General features: G+C 41.0%; 1 protein-coding gene across 1 annotated transcript in view; it reads left to right on the top strand.

Annotated features, from left to right (window-relative positions):
* TTN (titin) overlaps positions 1-13,895 on the top strand; it is a 468,699-nt gene that overhangs the window by 239,186 nt on the left and 215,618 nt on the right. The window contains exons 99-119 of the mRNA XM_073306908.1: positions 203-481; positions 577-855; positions 954-1,232; positions 1,353-1,640; positions 1,786-2,073; positions 3,082-3,363; positions 4,391-4,669; positions 4,780-5,061; positions 5,223-5,501; positions 5,620-5,907; positions 6,089-6,367; positions 6,482-6,760; positions 6,865-7,143; positions 7,260-7,547; positions 7,688-7,975; positions 10,071-10,352; positions 10,630-10,908; positions 11,020-11,301; positions 11,415-11,693; positions 13,155-13,442; positions 13,603-13,881. Of these exons, the coding sequence (XP_073163009.1) occupies positions 203-481; positions 577-855; positions 954-1,232; positions 1,353-1,640; positions 1,786-2,073; positions 3,082-3,363; positions 4,391-4,669; positions 4,780-5,061; positions 5,223-5,501; positions 5,620-5,907; positions 6,089-6,367; positions 6,482-6,760; positions 6,865-7,143; positions 7,260-7,547; positions 7,688-7,975; positions 10,071-10,352; positions 10,630-10,908; positions 11,020-11,301; positions 11,415-11,693; positions 13,155-13,442; positions 13,603-13,881 (5,925 nt within the window). The remainder of the gene's footprint in view (positions 1-202; positions 482-576; positions 856-953; positions 1,233-1,352; positions 1,641-1,785; positions 2,074-3,081; positions 3,364-4,390; positions 4,670-4,779; positions 5,062-5,222; positions 5,502-5,619; positions 5,908-6,088; positions 6,368-6,481; positions 6,761-6,864; positions 7,144-7,259; positions 7,548-7,687; positions 7,976-10,070; positions 10,353-10,629; positions 10,909-11,019; positions 11,302-11,414; positions 11,694-13,154; positions 13,443-13,602; positions 13,882-13,895) is intronic.

Here is a 13,895-nt window from a genome sequence, read left to right as displayed (position 1 = left end):
GCCAATTAGCACTTTGCCGTAAATCTTCTATATAACAGTCCTTCTTTCTTGGAAATGCCTCTTCTTTTCTGAGCATATTTTGGGGAAAAATTTTCATTCGACCATAAAATGTTTTGCTCTCCATCTTCAAATTGTACATGTAAATATGAAGTTTATTTGATATTAACTTGATTTTTTTTTAAAAAAAAATATATTTATTTAGAACCACCCTCTTTTGTGAAGAAGCCCGAACCCTTGGATGTTTTACCAGGCACAAGCGTAACTTTCACAAGCGTTATCAGAGGAACCCCTCCATTGAAGGTGAACTGGTTTAGAGGGGTCAATGAACTGGTGCTGGGGGATAAATGTAACATGTATTTGGAGGATTCGGTTGCAGAACTGGAGTTGTTTGATATTGGTCCTCTTCAAAGCGGAGATTATACTTGCCTAGTGACTAACGATGCTGGAAAAGCATCCTGTACAGCACATCTTTCTGTAAAAGGTTTGTACAGATTGAAAATTCTCTTTTTTTCCTCTAAAATATATACATCTTCGTGCAGTTACACTCAATATTTTCGACTTCTTATTGCTCATTAGAACCCGCAGTGTTTGTGAAGAAATTGAGCGATCACTGTGTTGAGCCAGGAAAGTCCATAGTTCTGGAAAGCACATACACTGGTAGCCTCCCAATCTCGGTTGTATGGAAGAAGAATGGCAAAACTATAACTCAGTCTGAAAAATGCAGCATCATCACAACGGAGAAATCTTGCATTCTGGAAATTCTCAATAGTACAAAAGATGACGAAGGAGAATACACTTGCCATGTTGAGAACGAGGCGGGAGGGGATGTTTGTGAAGCACTAGTGTCTACATTAGGTGTGTTACCACGTTATTTAAATTTTCTTCATCATTCTTAACAGAGCGTCGCTTCTAAGGTATAAATGTTCCTTACTCATTCTATTTGGTTTTTTTAGAACCTCCTTATTTTGTTACACACTTGGGACCTCTGGAAGTGTCAGTTGGAGATTATACAACTTTACATTGCCAAGTTGCTGGAACACCCGAAATTACAGTGTCTTGGTACAAAGGAGATACAAAACTAAGATCTACTCCTGAGTATAAAATGTTCTTTAAAGACAATGTTGCTACTCTAGTTTTTAACAAAGTGGATAACAATGACAGTGGAGAATATATCTGCAAAGCAGAAAACAGTGTAGGAACTGCAACTACAAAGTCTGTTTTAACAGTTCAAGGTGATGATTATTATGTTAGCTTGTTCAAAACTACTCTTTTTTAGCTCTTTCTTGCAAAACTTTAAGTATAGAAAAATATCACACAAAGTATATTTATAACATACTTGGGTTTTTTTACAGCGCGCAAACTTCCGCCTTCCTTTGCAAGGAAATTAAAGGACATTGAACAAACGGTTGGCTTACCAGTTAAATTTACCTGTCGTCTAAATGGTTCAGAACCTATTAGCGTGACTTGGTATAAAAATGGTGTACCTTTAAGAGATGACCATAATGTGCAAAGCTCATTCGTAGATAATGTAGCGATTCTCCAGCTGTCTCAGACTGAGATGAGCCACACGGCACAATACTCTTGCACAGCTACCAATGCCATTGGAACTGCTACCTCTAGCGCTAGGCTCACAATCTCAGGTTCGTTTGCTCTTGAATCTTTTAATATTTAAAGCACGGTCTAATTTTTTGTTCTTTGTACGTGAACTGATATCGACAATGTTTGATGACTCTTTACGTTGGAAAACAAAGCAATCCGTATTCTATTGTTACTTTTAATTTCTAGAACCCAAGCAACCTCCCTTCTTTGATATAACACCTGCATCCATGGAAGTTCCTATTGGAGAAAGTGCTGATTTTGAATGTCATGTTACTGGAGCCCAACCAATCAATGTCACCTGGGCAAAAGATGGCAGAGAGATCCGAACAGGAGGAAACTATAATATTACCTTTATAGCAAACACAGCTCACCTGAGAATTCTGAGAGCAGGCAAAGGAGACTCTGGCCAGTATACCTGCCAAGCTAGCAACGAAGTGGGAAAAAACTTTTGCTCGGCCCAACTTAGCGTCAAAGGTACTGGTATCAAGTAGGCCTTATTAGTGTGGTTTTCTTGGGAGAAAAGTGGTTGATTTTTTTATTTTTATACCTTCTGAGTCTTCAGATGTTGGAGGTAAACTGAGAGGATCTTTTCAAACTACAAACGTTAAACTGTGGCTATCATAGATTTTAAGTCTTCATCTTGTTCTTCATGCTGCAATGTGTGAGAGCGTAAATTTTGTATATATGCAAACGCGTTAATTTCTCCCTTAATTCCTCTTGATATTATACATGTTACATGTAGTTTTACCTATTATCTTCCGTGTTCTTTTTCTAAGTTTGATGGAGTTCTTTGATTATTGATTTCATTTTTAATCTAGAATATGGTGACACTTTTATGTAGCGATGTTTGGAATATTTTTGTAGATAAAATAGCAAACTGATAAAACATAGAAATTAAAAAAAGGTAGTGTCATTTTTATTTTATATTTTAGGGCAGTAAATGGTCGCCAGTTAAGTTTTCAACTTAAATGGATATTTCACTTACCTTTTATGGATGGGTGAACTACACTGGAGTATGAACCATCCAGGCTCTTCACCCCAAAACCTGCATGGAATTATTTTTAGGTTTAAAATTGTGTAGATATGTATACAGAGGGAGAGCCTGCACGTTTATATTCACATAAATTTTGGCCCCGCTGAAGCCAATGACAAAATTCCCATTGACTTCATTGGGGCCTGGATTTTCACCTCAGATGTCGTTCATGCTTTGGAGCATCTCCTTTGGGCTCAGTGGAGTGTTTCCGCATTTCCACCTGTGTAGCTGGGAACATAATTTAGCTCTAGATATTGTTTCTATCTTCTTCTCCCTTCCTTTAATCATTGGAAGGCAAGCCTAATTTACTTTTGTCCCTATGGTATTCTAGCAAGTTACAAAATTCTTATCCTCTCCAGGGCGCTTATTCTGCACAATCCTTTTGACAAATGAGAAAAACTGAATGTTGAACGTTGTTGTTTATTTATATTTATTGATTTCGTTTATAGAAGCGCCAAAGTTTGTTAAGAAACTAGAAGCTTCAAGATTCGTGAAACAGGGGGATTCAGTTCAACTTGAATGTAAAATAAGTGGCTCCCCTGAAATCAAAGTTGTGTGGTACAGGAATGACACTCGGATCCACGCTAGTGAGAAATACAGGACGTCATTCAGTGACTCTGTGGCAGTTCTCACCATTACTGATGCGAACGTTGAAGACAGTGGCGATTACATTTGTGAAGCCCACAATTCTGCTGGTACTGCAAGCTGCAGTACTGTCGTCACAGTAAAAGGTTAGAAGCCTTTATTTCACTTTTCTTTTCTTATTTCCTTCCATTCTTACGCAGCTCCTTTACCTAAGCTACTGTGCACCCTGTAATAGTAAAATCAATCTAAAGAACGGCTTCAAAAGATTGCTCAGTCCTGCTTCCATCGCAGTAAATAGCAAAACACTTGGAGCAAGATCCCATCCTAACCCAAATGACTGTGTGTATCACACATTGGTGGTATTAGTAGCTGCAGTATTTAGAGAACCCAGTCGGGGGCACATAGTGCAAGGGGCTGTATAAACACTCAGTAAGAAGACAGTCTCTTCCATAAAGACCTTCGATCCTTGGCTAATGACAAGATGCAACAGGTGAATGGAACGAACAGATAGATGAGATGATAGGACAAGGAGGAGAAAAAAACAGGAGTAGGACCACCACGTTGTTTTGGTGTAAAGTAGTTGGGTATTCCTCGTAGCCAGCTCTCTACCTACTCTCTGTAAGCGGTCAGAGTTGTGAGAGTATCCTGGCAGAAATGGAATGTGAGTAGGCATTCACGGGGTAGCGGATTTATCAATTTTGGGGAGCTGTGTCATGCATCAGGGCAGTATGGGAAAGAACGTAGGCGTGGCTGGGAGAGGCGGACTGGCAGCAAGGTCCAGAAATTCTAGAAGAGAGGAAGCTGCAGTGAACAAAGTTAATAGATCCGATCGTAGGGCGGGCTGATGTGAAGTGTTTTGAAGGTCAGGCTAAGACAAGCCCATCCTTATTAACATCCTCTGTTTGGGAAACTGAATAGGATTTCTGAATTCAAAGTATTTGCATAGGTATCAAATTTCTATACTAGGAATTTACAGATGCAGAAATAGATATGACCTCAATGTGAACTGTTAGCCGCTCAGCACTTTGGAAAGCTAGGCCACTTTTAGAGGTTTAAATATGACTTTACGAGCATAACCTTTTAGGCTCCTATTTCTGAAAATCTTTGCTCCTGTTGTTAACGAGAAACCTATCCAGACACACTATAGGCTCTGATGTTATTCTTTTTTTATAGAACCTCCTGTTTTTAGCAAAAAACCTACCCCAGTAGACACACTTAAAGGTTCGGATGTTGTCATTCAGTGTGAAATTTCTGGAACCCCACCATTTGAAGTAGCCTGGTTCAAAGACAGGAGGCAAGTCAGAAGCAGTAAGAAGTTCAAAGTTACATCTAAAGACTTCACAGCCAGCGTTCACATTCTTAACCTTGAAGCTTCAGACACTGGGGAGTACCAATGCAAAGCCATGAATGAGGTGGGAAGTGACACTTGTGTTTGCGCTGTGAAATTCAAAGGTTTGTATAAAGGAGCAGACGCAGCATTCACGTTTTCTTTTCTTGGCATTGTAGCTATTTCTCTCTCAAGCTGACTGACATATTTACTATGACTCTCTTCCCATCATTAGAACCTCCGAGATTTGTTCAGAAGTTAAGTGATACTGTAGCCTTTGTGGGGGAACCGACCGCCCTGCAGGCTATGGTGGAAGGCTCTCAACCTATTTCGGTTCTGTGGCTTAAGGATAAAGGCGAAATCATCAGAGAAAGCGAAAATGTCCAGATTTCCTTTATGGATAATATTGCTACCCTAGAGCTCGCAACCACGAAGGGAGCCAATGTTGGAAAGTACATCTGCCAGATCAAAAATGACGCAGGGATGAGGGAGTGCTCGGCATTTTTACAAGTATTAGGTTGGTAAAAGCTTCTAGCCCACAATAAAAAATAAAATCGTGTGCTCCGTGTAATCATACTTCCCGGACATAAAAGCAGCTTTCGATAATTTGCTATTTCATTATGAATTTTCGCCTTTACCATGAGATTTTACCGATTAGACGGCTTTTTCTTCTTTCAGAACCAGCAGTAATTTTAGAGAAGCCAGAACCGATGTCAGTTACGGCTGGGAATTCTTTTACATTAGAGTGCACAGTGGGTGGAACACCGGAACTCATTACAAAGTGGTTTAAGGATGGACGAGAACTACAGAGCGGCCGCAAATATCAAATCACCTTTTCCAACAAAGTAGCTACACTGAAAGTTCCTTCTGCGGACGCGGGAGACAGGGGACTGTATACATTTGAAGTGAAAAACGAAGTTGGTGAAAGTAGCTGTACCTCTTCGGTTGATGTTTCAGGTTAGCTGGCTACTACCTTCCTTGTCACTTAGTGCTGTCTTCTCTTTTAATAGACCTTTCCCTTTTTAATTAAAAACCAACCAACCAACCCGTGGTTTTGTCGCCTTTTTCTACGCAGATCGCATTGTCCCTCCTTTTTTCACAAGGAAGTTAAAGGAAACATGCGGGGTGCTGGGTTCCTCAGCGCTGCTGGAGTGCAAAGTTTCTGGCTCACCACCCATTTCAGTTGCCTGGTTCCAAGATGGAAATGAGATTGTTAGTGGAGACAAATATGAAGTCTCCTTTTCAGACGACGTCTGTGGTTTGAAACTGAATGCACTGGACTCATCAGATACCGGACCTTACACCTGTGCCGCGGCAAATGCCGCTGGATCTGATGAATGCAGTGCCTTTTTGATCGTACAAGGTCAGTAAAAGATGGCCAAGGTGCCGTAGGCAAAATGCTTCCTCCATTTGCTGCTATTTCTTCCTTCGCAATTTTCGGGCCGCCTATAAATCTTCAGCCAAACGCTGATTTGGTTTTCATCTTCAAACGTAACGGGCATACTAATTTGTCTCTGTGTCTTAACTTCTTTATGTATATGTAGAACCACCCTCATTTGCGAAGACACCCGATCCCGTGGAAGTTCTACCTGGGACGAGTGTAACATTCACAAGTCTCATAAAAGGAACGGCTCCGTTCAAAGTTAACTGGTTTAGAGGCATCAGGGAACTTGTGTCAGATAGTACCTGCAACATCTCTTTGGAGGATACAGTTGCAGAACTGGAATTGTATGAAGTAGAACCACTCCACAGTGGAGATTACACCTGTCGAGTCACTAATGATGCTGGCAGTGTGTCTTGTACCACTCATCTTTTTGTAAAAGGTTTGTCTCGATTGCTGCTATTGGTCTTATTCTTATGTATTTGTGTGTGCGCGCGCAAAGATTTGTGAATATTTCCCCCCTCTTCTATTTGACTTTTTGCCTTCCATTTTGTAGAGCCAGCAACCTTTGTGAAGAAATTAAGCGATTTCAGTGTAGAGCAAGGGAAATCCATACTTCTGGAAAGCACGTACAAAGGAACTCCTCCTATTTCAGTGACATGGAAGAAGAATGGCTTCCACATAACACAGTCCCCGAGATGTAGTATAACTACTACCGAAAAATCGGGCATACTGGAAATTCCTAACAGCACAAAAGATGATGAAGGGCAATACACATGCGAGGTTGCCAATGATGCTGGAGCAGACATTTGCCAGGGACAAATATCAATCCTAGGTGTGTTGCTATCTCAGATTTCATAACCACTGTTGTATTAATAATGGTCATTATAAGACTTGCTCTCTTTTCTGTGATGCTGATTGCGATCATTTGTGCTTTAGAACCGCCTTATTTTGTTACACACTTGGAACGTGTGGAGGTGACAGTCGGGGAGTCCGCATCTTTTCAGTGCCAAATTGCTGGGACCCCGGAAATCAAAGTCTCCTGGTACAAAGAAGATACTAAATTAAGATCGACCCCTGCTTATAAAATGTACTTCAAAAATAATGTGGCCACGCTAGTTTTCAGCCGGGTGGAGAGCAGTGACCTTGGAGAATACGTCTGCAAAGCAGAAAACAGTGTTGGCTTTGCTTCTTCCACAGCTCTGCTCACTGTTAAAGGTGATGGGTTCATTTCAGATATTTCTGTAATGACTCGTTATAGTAACAAGCTTATGGTAAATGCAAATTGTTTCCAGGTTGGCAGGATGCCTTATCTCCTACTTATTTTCTTGCAGACCGTAAGTTTCCACCGACCTTTGCAAGAAAACTAAAAGACATTCAGGAAACTGTTGGTTCCCCCGTTACCTTTGATTGTCGCATAAATGGCTCGGAACCTATTCAGGTGTCATGGCATAAGGATGGGGTGCTATTACACGATGATGCTAACGTGCAAGCAACATTCTTAAATAACGTAGCGACTCTTCAGATCTTGCAGACCGACATGGCTCACTGCGGCCAATACTCGTGCTCAGCTCACAATGCTCTTGGCACTGCTTCTTCCAGTGCCAAGCTCCTTCTCACAGGTTGGTAGCTGCTAAATCTTGTCCTGGCCATTGGCTTTAAAGAAGCAGAAGACCCTGCGTTGTTGCTAATGCCAAACGATAGGATTCCGTGGCGGTGAAGCAGCAGCTGTGAGAGTTATGTTGTTTCTTTCCATTTTTAGAGCATCTGAGACCTCCTGTCTTTGATGTGAAACCTGAACCTATTGAGGTGGCTCTTGGAGCAAGTGGTTCCTTTAAATGCCACGTCACCGGATCGGCGCCATTAAAAGTCACTTGGGCAAAAGAGAACAGAGATATCCGTCCTGGGGGCAACTACAAGATCACCCTGGTGGAAAATACAGCCAGCTTGACGGTTCTAAAAGTAGGCAAAGGAGACTCTGGACTATACACTTGTTCTGCGAGCAACAATGCTGGAAAGGATTCTTGCGCCGCCCAGCTAAGTGTGAAAGGTATTTAAGAAATGCAATGCTTTGTCGTCTTCCTGCCAAGCGTTTTACCATGTTAAAGAAACAAAACAATGCCAAGCTTCTTCTTCTATCTTTGAAACTGTGCAAAACTGAAGGCATTCAATCGACTTAAAATGAGACCCTTTGTTTTCCTAATTTTCACCTTGATATTTTTTTAGGATTGAATCATATTGCATCTTGATCACTGACGCCGATGGCTGAGCAAAATCCCTTTACTTCCTAAAGGCAAATTCTCCTCTCCCACACCGAGAGTCTCAATATGAAAAATTGAGCAGCTGACAGTAGCCTGGGGTAGAAACATTTTTCCCCACCAGCACTCTGCTCACCTGTATAGTATGTGGTTTCTTCAAGCTACATATCTCTACATTTATTATCAGAATAATCTACCCTGGTGTAAACTACACCGGTACATTAGGGATTTTTACCGCTACGATTTCCTTCATGTGGGCAGGGCCTTTGGGTTTATGTTCTGGATCTGTAATTCCCATTGATCCTTAGACTTGATGAGTTTAGATTCTCTTGTGTCTTCATAAGGACGTTGTATTTTTTTCCTTAAAGATAATTTTAGATAGTATTAACAAGTAATTAGTTCTAATCTTCTGCCTTAAAAATGTGTATCTGGAAGGCACTTTAGTGAATTTACATCTGGTTGCAGAATGAGTAACTGAAACTCCTCTGTGATCAAAACAACCACACAATGACATTATTTTGATTTATAATTTTCAAGGAATGAATAACAATCATACAGGAAAATGCATTGTTATATGGCAAATATAAGCCCCATTTCAACCAGGAGCGAAAGAGAATGTCTAAATTTAAACAGGTGCATTCAGTGAAACTCACATTCTTGACCTTTGCTAGACCTTTGTTGACTCAGGTCCTTAATACTGATAGTGTTCTTCTTTTACACCAAGTGTTAAACACTCTGCAGACAAAGCGCATTATTTATTTCCATTTGCCGAGACGGCTACCATGAACAGAAACATTACCACCCTCTAAATTTTGCAATAAAGATTGGTTAAATACATGTATTGCTGAAATGTATTTATATTAATAGACACGTCTTTGATATACATGCTGAATTCCCTACACAATATAGCGATGGCATCAGAATTAATAAGATATAAATATCTTGGTCAATTGCCATTTAGTGCAAACACCTGTCTTAATAATAGGTGTTAGCTTAGTTGTTTCGAACACGTTGCGTCTCTTGCACATTTATTTTCTTGCCCTCATAGCTCTAATCATTACTTACAAATCAGTTTTGTACAAAAGCGGCAGAAAGAGACCGATAGCAGAAAAGTAAAATCAGATAAACTAAATGTGAAAGCTTAAACAGAGGCTTTATACAGAATTAATGTACTTTTGCCCGAAAGGCAGATCAAGAAACCGAGGTTAGCCATATACATATACGCTAGGACTAAGCTATACAGCATACACATACACGCCAGGTATCGATATACTAAATAATATAGCAGAAACGGATATAGAATTCCCTTCCATACATATAACGTAGACAGAATTCGATATAAATTTCTGCCATGGTCAAGGTCACAAATCAACTGAAATCTAGTATGGAACTTCCGAAGAGCAGACTTAGCTGCAAATTTGGCATTTTAAGACGCTGTCACCCACAGTAAGAGTTGAATATTTCAGTGAATCACGTCAATATACATGTAGTTTTCCTGCAGTAGCTGTTTGAAAGTCTGGTTATGTGATATATAACCTATTGTAAGTTACATATATGGCAATTCAATAAACAATAATTTTTGTGTAAAATAAATATGTAGTAATCTCTCCAAGGAACTCGGGACATCATTCTATGTACACAAACCATTGGCAAAGACGCACAAAGAAACTTCCCTGCTTTTGTTTGTTATGTATGCCATGTGTTGATTTTTGTCCTGGTGATACCAGATATATCACAGGCTAGTGTAAATTCAAATTCTGTAGATATTTCTACTCTTCCCCCACAACCCAAAATAGTGTACGCTGTTGGTTAGATATTTCACTGAGGGAATATTTTAATGGATCAGTGCAGTTTAGTGAAACATCTTGTTGTCCTTTGGTTTCATAGAACCACCACGGTTTATTAAGAAGCTAGACTCCTCTAGAGTTGTGAAACAGCATGATTCCACTAGATATGAGTGCAAAATAGGCGGCTCTCCAGAAATCAAAGTCATCTGGTACAAAGATGAAACTGAAATCCACGACAGCGAAAAATACAGAATGTCCTTCGTTGAGTCCATGGCAGTCATTGAAATGCACAATCTCAGTGTGGAAGACAGTGGAGACTACACTTGTGAAGCTCGCAATGCAGCAGGGGCTGCAAACACCAGTACTTCGTTGAAAGTGAAAGGTCAGAACCCTGCTCCTCCCGTTTTTGTCGGTTCCTTCTTTTAATCTGCCGTGGAAGGTTAATAAATCTTCTCTTCAGTCAGATAGGCGAGTGCTGCCTTCTGAGAACGCAGACTATGGATTTTACCAGAGTTCTATGACATGGCTCTTATTGTGACTTGTGTCTTTACTCTTCCATTATCAGTCCAACATAGTGATAAAGTTTACTGTTTAAATGTTCGTTTCTCTGTTATGTCCCCAACTGAATTAACAGAAACTCAAACTTCTTCTTTTCATAGAACCCCCTGTTTTCAGCAAGAAACCCCATCCAGTTGAGACTTTGAAAGGTTCTGATGTCCATCTTGAGTGTGAGCTTTGCGGCACTCCTCCGTTCCAAATTTCCTGGTATAAGGACAAAAGAGAAATTAAAAGTAGCAAGAAGTACAAAATCATGTCTGAGAACTACCTTGCTAGCATTCACATCCTTAGCCTGGGTGACTCAGATGTCGGCGAATATCACTGTAAGGCCGTGAATGATGTAGGAAGTGACACTTGCATTTCCTCTATAACGCTAAGAGGTTTGTTTAATGATTTACACATCATCTATATTCCCAGCATGGTGTCATCCTCGTCACACTCCTCGTGCACTCTCCTTGCGGTTTTAACATGACGTATCTTCTCTTCACCAGCACCACCCATTTTTGTGAAGAAGCTCAGTGATTTCACTGCTGTAGTTGGAGACCCAGTTGAACTGCAGGCCACAGTAGAAGGTGCCCAGCCCATTTCTGTTCTGTGGCTGAAAGACAAAGGGGAAATCGTTAGAGAAAGTGAAAATATTTGGATTTCCTATTCAGAAAACGTTGCAACTCTACAGATTGGAAATGCGGAACCAGCCAGTGCTGGAAAATACATCTGTCAGATCAAAAATGACGCTGGAGTTCAGGAGTGCTTTGCCACTCTGTCAGTTCTAGGTTGGTAACAAGGAAACAAAACAATATAGAATGATATTTTAACCTCACTTAACAAACTGATTGCATCTCCTGTCCTGTCATCAAACATGGCTGTGATTTGCATCTCATTTCAGAACCTGCAGTCATTGTAGAGAAGCCCGGCGCAATGAAAGTCACCTCTGGAGACTCTTGTACTCTAGAATGCACAGTGGACGGCACACCGGAGCTTACTACTAGGTGGTTTAAGGATGGGAATGAGCTGTCTACTGATCACAAATACAAAATTAGCTTCTTCAACAAAGTGTCTGGGCTTAAGATCCTGAATGCAGTAGTAGAAGACAGTGGGGAGTATACTTTTGAGGTGAAAAACAGTGTTGGTCAAAGCAGGTGCACAGCTTCAGTGCGTGTTTCAGGTTAGTTGATTAATGTGTGAATTGTCTTTGATTCTTACAATTTCTTTAGAAGGCGTCAAGGCTGATCATTCCCCACTCTGGCATTTGGAATGCAGAAGGTGGGTGACCCCCAAGGATTTTAAAAATTAATACTGGCTACTCCAGGCTTGTATTAAACTCCCAAGGTTACAGCTTCTCTCTGACTTTGGATAGGTAGATGCTGCCACCACTCAAGTGCAAAAAAACCCCTTGGGATCCAGAAAGGCCCACTTGGAAATTCCTCCCTGTGGGGTACCCTCAAGTCCTTCCCCTCCCCCACCCCAGGAAGAACTGAGAAAGAAAACAAAGGAAATCAGCTGTTGCCACCAGCTAATTAAAGAACTTAGGCACACCTCTTAGTACATAAAAATTCAATCCATTTCTTTAAAAGGTACATTTTATTAAAAACAAAAAAGAAGAAAATACATTTGGAATTTAGGCTTTTTGCTAGATTTGAATAGAACCACTTATAAAGATTAAGCATCAAAATAACTTTCTTGAGGTCCAACTTAAAGGTTAGAAGCAAAACAAAAGCACCTGGGGTTAGCTCAGGGGAGCCCAGGAGCCTTACAAAATAAAAGAAATAAACCTAATCATGTTTCCTAAACATTTCCTGATCTACTTACATATCTGCGGTTTCAAATAAGTAGTTCTAGGTATGAGCTGATGATTTTTCATACCTAGCTTAAAGCTTGCTATAGCATTGCTGCTCCTCTCTCCAGAGAACAACCACAGATAGACAAAGGGAAAGTTTTTCCAATTGTAAAAAGTTCTAGTCCTCCCATTGGCTCTTTTGGTCAGGTGCCCACTCTCTTCCTTTTACCTGTGGACTTGTTATCCCTTTACAGGTAAAGGGAGAACAGCTACTAACAGGGATTTTATAGCTAATTGGCTAGCTGGGTGTCCATAAAAGGAAGCTGCCCCCCCCCCTTTATTTATCACAATGGCTTACACAACTCGCTGCTTCCTTCGGTGTTACGTCAGGCTGCTGCCACTCTGGGAAGACTCATGGCTAATGTGACCTTAGGCACCCCAGGTGGGCCCGCTAGTGTTGTGGAGATCATGGAGGCAGGGAGTCGGTTGAACCATTTTTCACCCGTCACGAAGATGAGGCTGTGGCTTGGGCTCAGTCTGGTCAACTGAGTCTTCCTGTCCCAGATGGTGCAGTACTGTTCTTCTCCTTATGAGGAAGTATTGAAAAAATAAAAGCAGAGAGGCGACCCTCAGAGCGCGTGAGCGACAGCATAAGAAAGTAGCCTCCAACACGTTCTTATCTTCTCTCAGTACCTCAGGCCCCAGTGGGTTGAATTGTAGGCCTGTTTTGGATTCTCCCAAGCCAACGTAGGTGTGCCAGAGGAAAGTGCGGTGTTTCTGCTAGATGCCTGGAAACCATCTCCCTTTTAAGTTATAGAATTATAAATAGCTGTGTTTTATCCTATACAGATCGCATTATACCGCCTTCTTTCACAAGAAAACTGAAAGAAACCAATGGTCTGTTGGGTTCCTCTGTCGTTCTGGAGTGCAAAGTATATGGGTCACCACCCATTTCTGTTTCCTGGTTCCATGACGGATATGAGCTCACCAGTGGAGACAAGTATCAGACGACCCTTACAGACAATGCTTGCTCTTTGAAAGTGAATGCACTAAAGGAATCTGATATGGGAACTTATTCATGCACAGCTACTAATATAGCCGGATCCGATGAATGCAGTGCATATTTGACTGTTAGAGGTTAGTATCTAGGACAAGGCAGGTCTTCCAGATATAAACTACTTTCTTTGTGGGTTGCTTACATTTTTGGGTCTGTTTATGAGAGTCTAATAGCCTGTGTTTCCTATGGGAATATTTTACTCTCCCTCAAAGTGCACTTCTCTTTTATGTGTGTCTTCAGAACCTCCTTCTTTCGTGAAGAAACCTGATCCCCTGCAAGTTTTATCTGGGGCAAATATAACTTTTACCAGCATCCTAAAGGGCACCCCTCCGCTGGATGTTAAATGGTTCAAAGGTAGCGTTGAGCTAGTACCGGGACATAGATGCAACATCTCCTTAGAAAATTCAGTTGCACAGCTGGAGCTGTTTGACGTACAGCCACTCCAAAGTGGAGACTACACCTGTCTGGTCACTAATGAGGCTGGCAAAGTTTCTTGTACAACACAACTCTTTGTAAAAGGTTTGTCCGGCTTG

The sequence above is a fragment of the Lepidochelys kempii genome, chromosome 11 (assembly GCF_965140265.1).
Source record: "Lepidochelys kempii isolate rLepKem1 chromosome 11, rLepKem1.hap2, whole genome shotgun sequence".
Lineage (NCBI taxonomy): Eukaryota > Metazoa > Chordata > Testudines > Cheloniidae > Lepidochelys > Lepidochelys kempii.
The sequence above is the reverse complement of the archived record's forward strand: the minus strand, read 5'-3'. Positions and strand labels throughout refer to the sequence as shown.